The sequence below is a fragment of the Etheostoma cragini genome, chromosome 11 (assembly GCF_013103735.1).
Source record: "Etheostoma cragini isolate CJK2018 chromosome 11, CSU_Ecrag_1.0, whole genome shotgun sequence".
NCBI lineage: Eukaryota > Metazoa > Chordata > Actinopteri > Perciformes > Percidae > Etheostoma > Etheostoma cragini.
Window position 1 is genome coordinate 15,563,145 of NC_048417.1, and position 17,416 is coordinate 15,580,560.

At 38.2% G+C, this 17,416-nt stretch overlaps 1 protein-coding gene across 6 annotated transcripts in view; it reads left to right on the top strand.

Annotated features, from left to right (window-relative positions):
- The window catches only part of grb14 (growth factor receptor-bound protein 14), a 32,988-nt gene extending 15,909 nt beyond the window's left edge, over positions 1 to 17,079 (top strand). For 5 of the 6 annotated variants that reach the window (XM_034884667.1, XM_034884669.1, XM_034884665.1 and 2 more), the window contains 12 exons: positions 7,161 to 7,317; positions 10,158 to 10,279; positions 10,446 to 10,520; positions 10,675 to 10,812; positions 11,951 to 12,061; positions 12,170 to 12,265; positions 12,628 to 12,690; positions 14,091 to 14,207; positions 14,569 to 14,638; positions 14,731 to 14,818; positions 15,520 to 15,613; positions 15,782 to 17,079. In XM_034884667.1, the coding sequence (XP_034740558.1) occupies positions 7,161 to 7,317; positions 10,158 to 10,279; positions 10,446 to 10,520; positions 10,675 to 10,812; positions 11,951 to 12,061; positions 12,170 to 12,265; positions 12,628 to 12,690; positions 14,091 to 14,207; positions 14,569 to 14,638; positions 14,731 to 14,818; positions 15,520 to 15,613; positions 15,782 to 15,928 (1,278 nt within the window). In that variant the 3' untranslated portion in view covers positions 15,929 to 17,079. Of the gene's footprint in view, positions 1 to 6,599; positions 6,797 to 7,160; positions 7,318 to 10,157; positions 10,280 to 10,445; positions 10,521 to 10,674; positions 10,813 to 11,950; positions 12,062 to 12,169; positions 12,266 to 12,627; positions 12,691 to 14,090; positions 14,208 to 14,568; positions 14,639 to 14,730; positions 14,819 to 15,519; positions 15,614 to 15,781 lie in introns of those variants that run through there. The other variant, XM_034884670.1, reaches the window with a different exon arrangement.
- The last annotated feature ends 337 nt before the right edge of the window (positions 17,080 to 17,416 follow it).

Sequence of the window (17,416 nt, forward strand, 5' to 3'; positions counted from 1 at the left end):
TTGGAAAATGGCTGCAATGAAACAAAGAGTGAAAAATTTAAAGGGGTCTGAATACTTTCCGTACCCACTGTAAGTAGTATGAGATGAATATGGTGTTATAGAAGGGCAACACTGCAATGTTGTAATGATAATTTTTGTGTCTTAAAGTATCCTATCTCTGGGTCAAATATGGTGTGCAAATCCAATCCCAACAAGCTCAGCAGAATAGAAATGTGCCCAGATAATATGTATTTTTTAGTTATTTAGATAAGACCACAGTAGCTCAGCAGTAATTTTACTGTGTAAAGTAACTATAGCTATCCAGCAAGCTTATCTGTGTAGTTTGGTAACATTTATCTTCTGTTGTATTTCATTCCGTCATTGGTTCACGCTGATTCTCCGTAAAACAAATAGAATTGTGGTTATAGCTTTGTATTTCCAGTTGGTCCAGTTCTGTTTTAGCACCCAAAGCACCAGTAGCTTAGCTAATATTTGGGAGCCATTAACTGTAGGCGTAAATAACACATGGTTTGGCCGAGAGAGAGAGAGAGAGAGAGAGAGAGAGAGAGAGAGAGAGAGAGAGAGAGAGAGAGAGAGAGAGAGAGAGAGAGAGAGAGAGAGAGAGAGAGAGAGAGAGAGAGAGAGAGAGAGAGAGAGAGAGAGAGAGAGAGAGAGAGAGAGAGAGAGAGAGAGAGAGAGAGATATGAGTGTTGCAGTGAGGAGCTGGGAGGACATTTCTCAATGGTTTCTAAGATAGACAAGGCTGGAGGCCAACTCCTCACCACCACTCTGTGATAGAGCTGCAGCTGTGGGAGTGCAGTTCAAGGTTAAATCGGAGCAGTTTAATTGGAAAAGTGGCTCACTCTGTCCTGTCCTTGAGATAAGACGGTCTAATAGAGGTGTTTATGTTCAACAAGACTGTACATTCACACTTTATTAGGTACAGTACATCTGTTCAACTTGTTGTTAAGGGGATAGTTGTGTCATTGCAGTGTGGCTATTATAGACAGATACACACAAATGTTTGACTTTTTTCCATGTTGTCAGCACCAGAGGCTCTCTGCTCCTTTACTCCTTTGCCAGCCAAACTCCACTGGGTGAGGGGTTTGCTGGTGGATGAGCAAGGAGCAAAGATGGTAGGGGCAGATTTTGGTTTTAACCAACATGAAAGAATGGATCCATCCTGCTTTGTATCAACGGATATGGTGGCTGCTGTAATGGTGTTAGGGGTATTTTCTTTTGCACACTTTGGGCCCCTTAGGACCAATTAAGCCCCACAGCCTACCTGAATAACCATGCTGACCATGTCCTTCCCTTAATGCCCACAGTGTACCCGTCTTCTATTGACTGCTTCTAGCAGGATAACATGCCAGGCTCAAATCATCTATATTTATTAAAACATCCACACTGCCTGAAGCACATTGTACTACACTTACAATAGATTCTAACTGCTAAAACTAAAGAAAACTGTAATCACAAACCAATCATTGTTTTTTGTACATGTATTAATCAGAGAATTCCCAGTAATGACTCAACTCAATCCTACTCAATATTAATTTTATGTCAGGCGACAATAATGATAAAAAAGTGCCGCCTGGAAAGCAGCATGTTGTCAAATGCCTCTTTTTTTTTTTTTTCTCTGGGCATATTAGCGCAGTGGACACTACCAAACCTTCTTTAATACACTCCCCTCCAGAAAAGGGGAGTGTATTAAAAGGGGAAAAAGGGGCTTCAGATGTCCGAACCCACTCTGCATTAGAAAAGTTGTTGTATTTCTTTCTTTAACACAGCGATTTGTTCTCTGCAAACTAAGCACATAACTTTACCTTTGACTTCAGTAAATAAATACTTCCATGTTTGATTAAATACTCGGCACTCTGTATCAACCTTTCGCTCTTGCCTATGAGCTGACTTTCTTTTGGGATAACAGCTCATTCACATCCATGCTGACATCTTGTAAGCTTTGTTTGCGGCTCACGGACACAGGGGTTTGACCATAGACACTTAAAGTAATGGACCAACAGATCCCGTTGTTCTGGACGGAGACCAGTGAAGGATACAGCATTAGAAGCACTTTTCCCGGGGATGGCTGATCGTTATTTCGCAGCCTCCAACTGAGCTTGACAACATAAATCTGACGTGAGCAACGTGTCTGAAAGTTGTAAGTAGCTTCGCCAAGAGAAATCTCAATCATTCCTAATCAGCAGAGACGGAGAGCGTAGGTATGGGTCCAACCAAGGGGGTAAGCCTCTCCTCTCTAAGCAAAGCTTCCTATGGCTTCATTTGGATGCTACCAAGCCATCACCTGCCTTTAGCAATCCATTAACTGCCATTCATTTTGGCGCCACTTTGACAGTGAATAACTTTACATCTGAAGTGTTTAAAGACTGTATTTGTCCATTGTTTATTTCTAAAAAAAACATGACAATGTATGAAAGGCCCCCTTACCTTGTAGCTCACGTTATAGCTCCGTAGCAGACGTTTTTATAAAAATAGGCTAACGATTGTGTCATGTCATGTCACGTCACGCAACTTATTGTAGCACAGTAGAGGAATCACCGTATAGTACAGGGTAAGCTCGCAGACAGTTTGGACTTCAATTAGCTGTTTAGGTTTAGTTACTAATGTTAACTAGCATTTTGGTTAGCAATAATTAGCCTGTGCCTATGTTATCTCCCAACATATACCTACACTCTCTGTCTCTGCAAGATTGGGAATGATTGAGATATCTCTTGGCACAGCTACCAGAAGACTTACAAGTTTTACACGCGTCGCTCACTTCACATTTACGTCGTCAAGTTGGTCCATTTCTTTAATTGTCTATGGGTCAGACATATTTCAGTTCTTCTTCTTCTTTTTAATTGTGACTTGCAACCAGAGAAGTGGTAGACAAAAAAAGCAACAGCAAAAAACTGTTACCAGCAATGCAGTCGTATTTCATGCATTTACACTTATTTATGTTTGATTGCTAACTTCACATTGACCTCATGCGGGTCAGTTTGTTTACGATTGTATGTAGGCCTAACAACATTCCTGTTTGCATATTCTGTTATTTTTTGCTCATTCAGGAAATACCATGTGCTCAATGCTGTAGTTTTATGTATCCAATTTATTTACTATTGGAGCACTGCAGAATGTTTTGTGTGTGTGTGTGTGTGTGTGTGTGTGTGTGTTTTGTGTGTGTGTGTGTGTTTTGTGTGTATTGTGTTTAGAGTGTGTGCGGTGTGTTCAGACTTTGTTAAATGAAAGAGATTGTTTATCTTACTACCAGTACTTGTATTTTTGAATGAAAACATAACCATATGAAGTAATATAGAAAACTTGATTATATTGAAATATACAGTATCAGTATATAGTACCTAATCTAATCTACTGCTGTCAAGTCAAATCTAATCCTATCAAGTCAAATATCCTATACGGCTTTAATTAAAAAATGTATTTAACGCATCGTGATACAGGGAGATATTGAATCAAATCGCTGTCATGATAATCGTAATCAAATTGGGAGATCAGTGAAGATTCTCACCTTTAGTCACCACTGCTAAAAATTTGCCTTAAATAATGAATTCAACCATTCAGCAGATTTTATGGGTGGTGTATAAAGTACCTTAGAATAAAGTAAAATACCAATATCAAGCACAACCAACATAGCTAGTACCTAACGTAACAAACATGGGGATCTGTATTATTCAGGCAGTTCAAAATCACTCAAATAAACTATCCACACATTCTAGATGCACTTTGAAATAAATTGCTGTCCAGTATATCCTCCAGTGGGGTAGACCTTTGTCCCATTGCTTTGTAATGTAGCGATCACATATTTAAAAAATGACATCACATATTAGCATCGCTGCAACCAGGACAAAATACAACAACTCATATTTACAGTTAAACAGCTGAATCCAATTTGCCCTCTTTTGCCCTTTTTAAATCTAGCAGAGAACTAGCTTTCCAGGTAACGTTCTTTATTTTTGCATGTTGCAACATAAAAGGTGTATTAGATTGACATGACATAGGACGGACATGAATGCTTTTCGGGTGAATGCATGTGTAACATTTGGATCAGGGTTACGTCCTGATGAATGCAGCTCTGTGTTCGCTGATAAAGACATCAGCCGTTCACACAGAATGCTACCTTGCCTGGCCATTCATTAGAAACTCATACCAATTATTAACAGTGCCTTCCACTCAATGTTACCAAATAACTTTTGGAAAAAAAAAGAAGAAAAAAAAGCCTAATGATACAATAATTTGTTTGCGGAATTAAAAGTAATTACATTCTGAGTCATTATCAGACTGTTGATGTAATAAAGAGCATGGGGGGAGAGACAAGGATACAGACATACAGAAATATGATTCATAATAATTATAGCAGTTGGCATGGTGAACAGGCAATTATAGTGATAATAAAGATAAAAGAACTATGACTTAAGCAATGCATATTTTGGAAACAAACGTCCGTACATATTTGCATGACAAGTTAATGAGTGAATCTAAATCAACCCGCCAAGCAGTACATAAATAGTTTTTGATAGCAAACCAAGTGGGCACAATGTTGGTGCCTTTGGACAAACGCCAACAAATAATTGATCATAACTATGCATTTATGATGCCTCTACAATTCTTCCAAGGTGTACTGCAGAGATGCAACCCCCACAGCATGGTGCTGGGATGGTGTTTCTGCTGATCCTTTGTAGACAGAACGTGCATGCCTTTGTGTGAATTTATCTGGCTGTGTCTTTGCCAAACAGCCCTGACGCTGTCACTGATAAAGCACCTGGGCAACATTTTGAATGCACAGTGTCTCAGCTGTTGAACACATTAGCTTCTTCAGAGTTGCCATATGTCTTTACAAAACTTCAATATAATTTATAACAAAAAATCCTGCTGTGTAACACTGTTCAGTCTCCCTGTCTCCTTTTCTTTCTTCGTAAAATGGTCATGTAATAGGCTGTTGTGTGTAAAAGAGTTTACAGTTTGAGGAATGGAATGGATTAATTTAATGGTTTAGATTTTCATTCATTGTTGATGTGTGTCTTCTCAAAATGTCACCTAGGTTTGGACCTCTACAGTTTACAAGCTATTTATTTAGTTATTTAATGATCTTCACATTTTTGGCTCAGCACCTGCCCTCTTTGGTTTGGATGTGTTTTTGTGTTCTTAATATCCAAACTAAAATTTGTGGAAATCTAATTATACTATTTTTAGTTTTTAGTGTTACATAATGCAAACTTCAAGTATATCTGCAATGCTAATGCACCAAAAAGGTTTCCTTACCATCTAGCAAACCCTACCCTGTTCCTAGTGAAATGTGATGCCTGAATAACTTGATTTGGCCAACTCTCACAAAGCCACTTCCTCGCAGCAGCTTAACAGAAGCCCAGGCTAGACACAGTTATCACCAGCAGTGCAGGAAATACGTACCTTTTTATGTTCTTAGTCGTGTTTTTTTACAATGCATATTGTTTTGAACTGTTGTTCTCCGCTGTTATTGTCTTTCTCTGATTTTGTTTGAAAAGATTTTAGATAATTAACCTGCAGTGTTAACTATATTAAAATCCTGGCTGCTGGAGTAATCTGTTTAATGTGGGCCCTCGTCTTTGTGGACTTACATAGAGCAAAGACATTTGTCTTAAGGCCCCAAGCGGACTGATTAAACACTAACTGGTTTACACTGAGAGATGATGTCATAGCTGGAGGATCCCATTGGCTGATGGTTCCTTGAGGGCTCAAACCTCAGCCCTGCTGGCAGCGCTGACCTCTTTTCTCTCCACAAAAGGAATCAGGCTCGCCCTGCCAGGCTTTGAACAACCACCACTTATTGAAAGAAAAGAAAAGAGACAGTCATTTGGTCTTTACTGTGCCTCCCTTCGTGCCCCCTCTCTGCACCCGTCTCGGTCAACTTTAGACTGAGTTGTCCCAACTAGCATTACATTTAACCAGCACCTTTGGAATTGCTCTGTGGGCTCTTGCAGGGCATTATGCTGGGAGCTCTGCTTGCCATGGACGTGTGAATGGGAATGGAGAGGGGGTTGTGACTCTCTCTGTCTCTCTCTCCTCCCCCTAAGCCCTTTTTTAGGCACGGAGTATGTTACATTGCTAGCTCCATCTATCTCTTAAAGTGATTTTTGTCATTCAGACTTTGACATTAATGTCCCTTTATAGCTGGGAAACTATAATTTTTGGGATAAGACACAACGTTTTTATAAACTGATCTGATATGAGGAGACCAAACTCCTCAACAACCTAAAAAAGGCTTTTTCCTAATATTTCCTAGTTTAGTAAGTCTGATTTTGTGCCTAACAAATGAAGATCTAGATAATTTATTGCAGTGATCTCTGTGAAAGTTCTCTCTCTCTCTCTCTCTCTCTTCAGACTAGTATTGTCTTGAAAGTGATACGGACATGTTACTATGTTACTAAGTCCAACATAGTGAGGTACATGTCTAAAAGGGTCTCCAGTGAATAAGCAAATTGTTTAGAAGTGGAGAAAGGTAGCAGGTGATTTTATATCAAGCCCCAGCGATACAGATATCTGGACAGCACTGTGCTAAGAAACAGTTTTGTCTAATTGCCTTCTTTCAGCTCCACTGGGGGGGGGGGACGGGGGGGAGAGAGAGAGAGAGAGAGAGAGAGAGAGAGAGAGAGAGAGAGAGAGAAAGAGAGAGACTCGTGCTTCCCAGCTGACACTCAGTGCGGTCAGACGCATGTTTTATGTTTCTGACAAAAGCTTATTTTTTGCAATGCTGTGTACTGAGCCTTGCATAGGCTACAGATCTTGTCCAAACTCAGAATTCTGCTTGGCTACAAACAGGGGGGTAAGTTCTACTTTCAGATGGATTAATTTTTTAAGTATTTGATGTCTCAATGTGGTATTGCAAACCGTTTTCTTCACAAGCTCAAATAATTACATCCTAGAACATGCTTTTCACATTGTTCTGTACTTAGTAAGGCTTTCATCAACTCTTATTTCTGAGTGTTTTGTTGCTACAATATAAAGCATGAGCTACCTAACTGGTGTATGTGGGTCAAACTGATTAATTTCTCTGATACTTAGCCTCACCTTCAATACTGTTCATTGCATTACTTCAAAAAACACACTGCTTGTGCTTCTTGAAAGTAAAATGTATCATATCCTACTGTTAGGTTGAAATGGTTGTTAATAAATTGCTTTGGTTTCAGGTAATCAAAGTTTATAATGAAGATAACACCAGCAGGGCAGTAGAGGTTCCCAGTGACATCACTGCCCGGGACATATGCCAGCTGTTTGTCTTGAAGAACCACTGCATTGATGACCACAGCTGGACTCTATTTGAACGCATCTCTCATCTGGGAATAGGTAAAATGTTGTTTTCTGTAAAATTAGCATCTTTTTTTGACAATTTAATAATATCATAACAGCCTCGTCAGTATCACAATCAAATCTTCAAAAGTTGTGAGAGTCTAAGATATTATGGGGTTAAGTGTTGTTAGTCAAAATAAACATGTTTAATTTTGACATTTTTTTGCTGGTATTAAGCTATAGCCTGACATCTCCAGCCCAAATCGCAAATGTGAGCTACAGTGGGGTTTGAAAGTTTGGGCACTCCAGGTAAAAATTTGTATAATTGTGTATAAAAAAGCCAAGGAAAGATAGGAAAATCTCCAAAAGGCATTAAATGACGGATTAGACATTTGTAAAATATTTCATAAAAAGTTAGATTTTATTTCCATCCTTTATACTTTCAAAATAACAGAAAACTAAAAAATGGCGTCTGCAAAAGTTTGGGCACCCTGCAGAGTTTATAGCATGCACCGCCCCCTTTGGAAAGCTGAGACCTGACAGCATCATGGATTGTTCTCAGTAATCGTCTGGATGACCAGGTGATGTCAATCTTAAGGTTTTAAATGCCCAGACTCATCTGACCTTGCCCCAATAATCTGCAACATTGATTCTTCAAAGCAGTTGTCTAGAAAACTGAAACTGAAAATAGTAGAAGGCTATAAGAAGATAGCAAAGCGTTTTTCTACTTCTTCTATGTCTTCACCACAAAAATCAGCGTTGGAAGTTTACGAAGGAACAAATAGACAAGCCTGATGCATTGTGGAAACACGTTCTGTGGACCGATGAGGTTAAAATAGAACTTTTTGAGCAAAGGTACAATTAAAAAAGAAAGGGCACAGAATTTAATGAAAAAAACTTCTGTCCAACCGTTAAGCATGGGGGTGGATCAATCACGCTTTGGGGTTGCATTGCAGACAGTGGCACAGGGAAAATTTCATGAGTAGAAGGAAAAATAGATTAAATAAAATTTCAACACATTTTGGACGCTACCTTGATGCCATCTGTGAAAAAGCTGAAGTTAAAGAGAGGATGGCTTATACAAATGGATAAATATCCTTAACACACCTCCAAAGCCACGGTGGATTACATCAAGAGGCGTAAACTGAAGGTTTTGACATGGCCTTCACAATCTCCTGACCTCAACATACGTGGAAATTGATGGATAGACCTTTAAAAAGCAGTGCGTGACAGACAGCCCAGCAATCTCAAAGAACTGGAAGACTTTTGGAAGGACTTTTGTGACATATTATACAAATGTCTAATCTGTCATTTGATGCTTTTTGGAGATTTTTCCTTATTTTCTTGGCTTCTATATGCACAGTAATACAACTTTTTACGTGGGGGTGCCCAAACGTTTGAGCCCCACTGTATTTGCCAGAAGAAATAAAACATGAGCTTGCAAATTTATAGGGTTGCCAGCCTAGTATTAACAATGTGATGTTAATCTTAGAACTATGGTCGTGGTTTGCTTGATTTGATGGGAGGAATGGCAGTAGGTGGCGGGGTGGTGACTTGTAGATGTTTGAGTGGAACGGAGCACCTTCCTCTTTTTTTTGTTCAATCCTAAACAAATTCATTGCCTAATCACATTGTGTTTATTATGAGGGGCGCTAATGTTGGTACTGATTGTCTTAGTCACTCTGAGCATCAATTATATCTTCCTTGGATGAAATATTATTAATCATCCTCCACTGACATTTAATTAAGAGAAAGGTAGTGTAGTGCAGTACAAGTATAAAGTCAATTACTGTCTACTTTGGGGTTTATAGATTTCCTTTCTCACGTATATTTTTCAACCCTATTAGTATTGTCTGCATAGCTTTTGTTGTACAAAAGGTTGTTGTGAGGTCTACATTTCTATGCCACATTACCTGCTGCTTCTTGTTTAATCCATTTTATTTTAAAGCACCACCAGCTATTAAACTGACAGGTATTGTTTGAAAGCTACACACCAAGTTTAATTGAGGGGGGTTCCTTTTATTACAGAAATAGCTTGCTTTAGATACTACTAAGGAACATTTGAATTGATGCACTGTATCATATAATTAGCTTCGGCCATTTATTTAACATACCTTGACACAAGTATTATTTATATTAAATGTACATTACCATTTGCCTTCAAGAATAGTGTATGCATGACATAAAATATAGTTCTTTATTAAAGCTGTCTTCCCTAATTCATTAAATGTATCAATGATATATTAACACTGATTTGCTAGGAGACAATATGACTGCATTATACATCTCTCAGCTGCATTTTCAAACTATTGCACACAGTAAATAATTCATCCATCTGTTCTTTTCCAGTCATCAATGCTTTAACAAAAAGTCCACATATAATTGCTTTCCAGTAAAAAACATGTATTTAGTATGGTATTTTACTTTTTACAGATAAACTAACCAATTATATGCTCCTTTGTGAGTTTACAAAATTACTGAGCTAACATACTTTAAGAGCCAAATCATGAAAAGTTACTTGTTGTCTGATCACGCATTTTCCCTGATGCTTTTTGAAGCGGCTTCACATGGCTTTCTGTTGACCTTATGGAAAAACATTTATTTGTTCAATCATTTCAAGGTCTAGGAAATGATTAATGGTGATACTGTACTGATTTATCCCGAGGTTACACATTGACATAAGGTTAATAACCAAACTCTGTGCCTCGAAAAAGGGCTATACAACTCTTGTCAGGAAATCTTTTGCAGATGTCTTTGCATTATCATTTTTAGAACATTTCAACTTGTGTTTTTCACTTTGTTTTGACATTACAGCCAGTTTTATTCAGCCTTCCTCTTTTTTCCATAGAGAGGAAAAAACAAGTTTACCTGATTTTCTTTCCTCCTCGTCTCACTAGAGAGAACCATTGAAGACCATGAGTCTGTTATGGAGGTACTATCAAGCTGGGGAATGGACACAGACTGCCGCCTGTATTTTAGGAAGAATTATGCCAAGTATGAATTCTTCAGGAAACCCCTGGTGAGTTTGAGATAACATCATACTGTATATATGGTGATGGGTTTATACACATCATTTTGCCTTGTGAAAGCCTCACTTTGAACCGACCAACTGTATTCCCACCACTGTGTGGGTTGAGGAGTCTAAAGACTTGTTTTAATAACTAATGTTGCTTTCATGATGGTAGGACTTTTTCCCGGATCACATGGTCACTATATCAAGTGAAGCCAATGGGATGGTGGACCACTCTCAGCTTATGCAGGTATTAAATTCCTTATGTTTACATTGCACGCTCTTTGTCCTTGAGTGTCAAGAATTGCAAGGCTCTTAACCTCCTGTGTAAATGTCCTGTGTTACCTTAAGAGTATACTGCACACACACCCATCCATGGACAAATATTTCTCTGCCCAACACAGACCTTTCTCAACTCCAGCACTTGTCCAGAGATACATGGACACCTACATGCCAAAGAGCAAAGCAGGAAGTCTTGGAAGAAGTTTTATTTTGTCCTCCGGAGGTCAGGGCTTTATTTCTCCAATAAGGGAACTTCCAAGGTCAGTAAAACAAAATGACTTGTCTACAGAATGTTGTCTGCATTTTATGAAATTCAAAAGAAGTATCAAAAGCGGATTTTTTTGGTAGTGATCCGGAGATGTGTTCCATCTCACCTGGAATGTTATTGCAATGTTTTATAAGCTGTATGCAACGCAATTTCGTTCTGTATGCACTTTGTACATATGGAATGACAGTAATAAAGTTGAAGTTGAAGTTGATTACTACATGGGTTATTTGTTGCATAGTTTTAAAACCATTCCGTTACATGCAATGCTATTCGGGATATGTATATGTCTGTCACCTGGTTTGAATTAATGGATAATTTAAAAGGCTACATCCCAGTCATCATCTGTTTATTTATCAATCGTGCTGTGAGAGAGAGTGGAACAGGTCGAGCTTGATTTTCCTTAGGTCAGCTGGCATGTCAGCCAGGCAGAAACAGGACTCTCAAAGCTGCTGACAAGTGAAGCTTATACCTAGGCACCAGTCGTGCCAACACAACTACTTTCTACAACAGTAGACCTTTTGTTGTTTGGTGCTGGAGGGCTTTGGTGTGGCACCCACTTTTACTCCAGCAGAGTTTACCATTCATCTGTGGTCAGAAAATGTTTCTGACCACCACTAGTCAGTCAGCACAGACACTAACGGCTGTGGCATTACTTTAAATAAGGAAGTGGGACAGGTGCGTCACATGAAAGTAGGACAACGGTAATCTTTGTGCTTTTTAGTTTCTTGAAAATTTATCTTTGGCACAATGTGGGTGTTCACAGTGTCTCAATACATGTATGTCTAATTCTATCCTTAGCATTGTTATGCATTTGCAGGTTAACTACACCCAGAATGACTGATTACACTGTCATTTATTGATAAATATACATTGTTTAAATGTACTTGTGCTCTTGCTTTTGTCCTAGATGAGCTATTATGTTTCTTCTGCCCAAAAAATTTTAGACTGTAAGCGTGATTTGATTCAAATATATTAAGGTGGCACTTTCCCACTTTTGCCCATTTTCATCCCTTACAAACTGTACAACAGATTTACAGATGAATACTAAACCCAACACTTTGATTTGATGTTGCATCAAAATTTATATCTATACTGTACTTCTGTTTTATGAAGACCTCTTTGTTTTACAGGAACCAAGGCATCTCCAGTTCATTGCAGACTTCAGTGACAGTGATGTCTACACAGTGTTGTCAGCCAAAAAACTACATGGAGCACCTACAGATTATGGCTTCTGTGTCAAGGTACCCTCACTTTCTATAAAGGTCAAAACTGTACTAAAGGAGAAGAAGTAGAGTATTGATTCCCAGCATGCTGAACTCCTTTTTTCTCCTTGTATCTTCTTTCTCCAGCCCACAAAGTGTAGTTCAGTCCGAGACTTGAAGCTGCTTTGTGCGGATGATGAGCAGACCAGGACCTGCTGGATTACAGCCATGCGCTTGTTAAAGGTTTGCTTACTGATTACTAACTGGTGATGTCTAAGAGAAGAAATGCTGAGTCAGTGCTAGAATAAGATTTAGCTTTGGGAAGAGGTCAAGGGAAATTATTGAGTGAAGGTGGATTAGCACTCACACTTTTTATAGAAGCAGCATGTGTTCATTGTCTGGATATCTGCTGGATACACTTAGAGCATTAGTCACTCTCCTGCTGGTCTATAAATAATCTATAGTAAAGCACAACACAGTGCGATTTATTTGTATCTACCCCTATTTATCACTATGCTCCAGGTCTAGTGAAAGTATTTTAAAGTTAACATGTAATAGATATTTGGGTTTAGAACTTAAAATGCTGCTCATTTTTGTTGTTTCAGTATGGAATGGAACTGTACCAAAACTTCATTCAGCCACACCAAAAACAAAAAGTATCCCCAATGGTAAGTTGAAGGTTTAATTTTATGTCACGTTACTCACTTGAAAAATACTGAAAATGTTACATTCTCACTTTAAAAATGTACTCTGTAAACCTACGAATGAAAGGACTTTAGACTGTGACATAGGACACTCATGGTGACAAACTAAACTAAACTAATCAACATCTAACACCAAAAACTGCAGTTGGCATCAACTTCGCCTTGTGAGGCCTTCTTGCCTCTTTTGACAGAAGCACATTTTTTCAGCCCACAAACTGCTTATCAGCCTTATTTCTAGCCAAAGTAGGCAACTTCACTTTTAGCCAAAAAGCTCTGATACATCCACTTTAATATAATACCTGGAGACTAGACTAGAGCTAAAAGGAAAGTGGATATTGTATAGGTAAGATTATAGGTTATAATGCTTTCAACATTGTTTTTCTAGCCTGTTTCTAGGTTACCAAAATTAAATAACGCTATTTTAAAGATAAGTTTGTATGCTTCCAAAATGTGTTTGAGCCAACACATAGCAGTATAGTCATATAATTGCGTAGGACAAATGAGGCACCTTCACTGTGTTAACGTGGGTTTGGTTTCTCATAATAACCTCAAGACTCTACTGGGAGTGTTTTTCGCGGCAGTGAACCCAATCTATTTATGGCTTTTGGAGATGATCATGAACCCTCCACTTTCTAAAAATACGCAGTAATCAGCTGTTCTCAGATTTAAAAACTCATCACCTCTTCTATGCTGTTGAAGGGGCATATGTGACCAACAGCCTCACTAATAGAATTAGCTAGAAAGACAGGGGAGTACATGCATCTGCCAAATGCAGCGTCAGGCTGCTGAAGCTTCTGTGGTTTACGTGACAGATTTAGTTAAACTTGCTACATCTAGAAAACTGTTTCATGTGATGGTATTTCATCATGGAATTCCGAAATCAGACAGGCGGGAATGCCTCTGACCTCAAAGTAAACCCTGCTCACATTGTTTTGACCACTCGTTTAAATTGTAAGCTTAGTACGTAGTAGAGGAACAAATGTGGTAATTTAAAAGCTTCTTGGTAATCCTGATAAGAAGAATTTTCTTGAGTGTGTGCAGTGAGCCACTCACTATATGGCAGCTTAAAGGACTAAAATGTGCCCATGTGTCATTCTTTTTAAAGCCACTCTAATCCCTTTTCAATGGAGTTTTCTGTCTGGAATCATCCAGAAATGATGAAGATGGAGTCACGTTACTCAAACACTAGATGGCAATATAATATCATAAAAAGGCAACATTCAGTCTGCTTCCGTTCCACAGTATAACTAATACCCGAAGGACAGGAAAATAAATCCCCAAAAATTAAATAACCTGAGGAATGATTTAAACAAACAGTCATTACAGGCCTAACATTTCAATGTACAGTATGTCTGCAATTTCAGAGAAGCATCTCAGAGAATTCACTGGTGGCCATGGACTTTTCGGGCCAAAAGAGCCGGGTAATTGAGAACCCGTCTGAGGCGCTGTCTGTGGCTGTAGAGGAAGGCCTGTCATGGAGGGTAGGTCAGGGTGTCACCCAGTGAAAACAAACACTCCGGACATTTTGATGAATTTAAGTTTGCGAGAATCTAAGAAGCAATTATTCAAATGTCATAATGGTCTCATACAATTTACAACCATGTCCTATGTGGTAAGGTCCAGTTTAACAAGTTATTTAAGAATTAGCATAGCTATTTGAATGTACAACAGTATATTCATACACACAGGGGCTTAACACAACAAAATAAAGCTTATAAGAGGAAGAGTTGCAAGCACCTCATACGTTGTTGTTTAGAACACAAAGGCAAGAGACTGTATAGATTATCTATGTATTACCATTACTTTAACTAATATTGAGGCTGTAACTAATTTCGACCATAGAGGAAGAGCTGCCACCGTCTGAGCGGCCATGGGAGCCCCTCCACATCACTGAGCTCAATGTCAAACATAGGTTTGTGGGGCATTTTTTTATTATTTTGATTTGCCATCTGTACACAAGAGAAAGAGAACATTAACAATAAATTGTTTCTCTTTGTGCCACAGCCCTCCACTTGACTCAGGCCTGGTTCCACGGCAAACTGTCTCGGGATGAGGCTCAGCGTCTAATTACTCAACAGGGTCATGTCGATGGGTAAGCACTTATACTCTACTTTTCTGTTTACATTATGTCATTAAATACATTAGGATTATTACTGGAGGTACTGTACACCGCAAATTACTGGGTTCTTACCAAAATAAAAAAAAAACTTTGATTTAGAAGTGTGAGATAATTTATATTGTTTTAAGAGTGAATTTTTTGAAGAATGTTCAACTTTACACTATAATCTTAAATCAAGCAAGCTTGTCAATTGAAACTATCTTACTGCATGGACAGATAATTTCACTTGTTTTGAATACCTTTGCCCTCAGATTTAGTGTTTTTATCTTGTTTTTAAAATATCCCTTTATGCAGTGTAGACCTCTGGGCCTACTGCAATTACTGCATGAACGGTGATTATATATTATATAAAACATCCTCTATTTTGTAGAATGTGACAGAAGTCTTTTAAGAAGACACAACAAACATTAGATTTATTGTATCATCACCTCATCTAAACGTATGTTTAAATATATACATTTGTTAACATACTGGAAGCAGACCTCCCAAAAAGTGAAAACAAGGGAGCTTGAGCTGAAACAATATTATCTAGTGGTCCATTATAGACCTGACAATTTGCCCTATGTCTGTTTTTAAAGTCCTGGCAAATGGCACATGATGTAATAAAAAATGTTGTCGTTATTTTATTTTGAAATAGGGTTAAAGTGAGATAAAAGCTTTATTTTTGTTTTCAGGGTATTTCTTCTGAGGGACAGCCAAAGCAACCCTAAGACGTTTGTACTGTCGCTGTGTCACATGCAAAAAATCAAACACTTTCAGATCTTACCTGTGAGTACAATCCACTGTTTGGATATACAGTGTTTTTTATTTATCTTCCCAAAAGTACCTCCAGATTTGAACCTTATTGTCTATTAAGTCATCCATTTCTTGTGTGTGATTCCTTTGTGTGTGGATGTGCATGTATGCATGCATGTATGTGTGCATACCCTCATGCAGGTGGATGATGAAGGGGAGTTATTCTACAGTCTGGATGATGGTCACACACGTTTCACTGACTTGATCCAGTTGGTGGAGTTTTACCAGCTAAACCGAGGAGTGTTGCCCTGCAAGCTCAAACACCATTGTGCCCAGATAACTCTGTGAACATGGGGACCCAATAGACCAGCGAGGGCCCAGATGCACCTTAACTACGGGTCCTTTTCTGGACAAACACTCCCAGTGTTCTTGTGCCTTGAAGAGACAGAAAGATATCCAGACTGAACCGCCATGCTAACTAACTAAAACTACTGTTAAAATCCACTATCGTCTACATTCGTACTGTGCTACATGGTCCCTCCTTATTTTATTTTTTTCAAAACAAGCTGAATTTGACAATTTACTGTTGACTGTACACTAACTGGCTACGTGTGCTGAAGATGATGTGCATATTTGTCTAGTTAACTTTAGCCATGTATTGTGCCCATGTGTGGCAGTAAATCCATTGTGCAAAGTCCAAACATGACTTCTCGTACTGTGTATTGTAGAGCTGATTGTGTACTGCAAACACCTTGTGATTCTAACAACATCATGACACTAGTAGTAAGTAGTTTTTTTTGTTCTTATTTACATACCTTAGTTTGTAGTTAGTTTAGTTTTCACTAAAACATTTTAATATAATGTCTTCTGCAGTATGTGTACACCTAGTACGTATACACCTATCAATTTTATTTGAAACCATATCATTATGGGAATCAGGCTATAGTACACAGCATCTCTTTGAGTAATTTCAGTAGAACTCATTGTTACTTTTCATGTCATTGTATTTCTAAGTATTCAGGTATTTTTTCAAAGAAAATGATTGTTTTCTATTTGAGAGCTAAAATGACGTCTCAGGAAGTGTCACTGTGCATGCTCCTGTAAGCTGGACTGAGACTGTTGTAGAGACAAAGGAGAGGTAATGTTCAGGTGGAGAGGAATGGCACACAACCTCACTAGCCTGCACTGTTTATTCTTTTTAAATGTTTGTGGTTAAATGAAATGTTTGTATTACATGAAATTATTGTGAGCTTGCTCTAGAGCGAGAAGAGTGAGATATAATTCACGCATTTTTGATATAAGCCATGAAGATGAAAATTTGAAATACTGTGTAACTGATTTAAATCATATCTGAATTCAGTGTATAATAAAATTTAGGTTTTACAAGATTCAGGTATACAGTTTGCAAAACCTGACTTGCTTGTATTTTGATGCAGTTGCTATTGTTGTGGGTATACAGTGTCAGATATAGCTTGTTTATAAAAGCCAATAAGGAATCAGCTTTAAAAACGAGGTATTTTAAATCCTTGAAATTTAAATTTACCATCTCCTGTTTTATTTATTTTTTTACAGCTGGATAACGGTGCATTGAACAATGACCGTCATGGACTGTATAGTTTCATAAACAAAGTCTGTTTGTAATTTAGAATTTGTAAGATTCATTGTCCCATTTAAAAATAATTACAAATTAAACACACTGTTAGTTAAAAACTGCCAGCAATTGCTATAGTTTAGTTTGCAGCACGGTAAAATCTTAACTAAAAGCCCAGATAAGATCTGAGACAGTGTGAAGCGTGTGTGTATATGTGTGTGTATATATATATATATATATATATA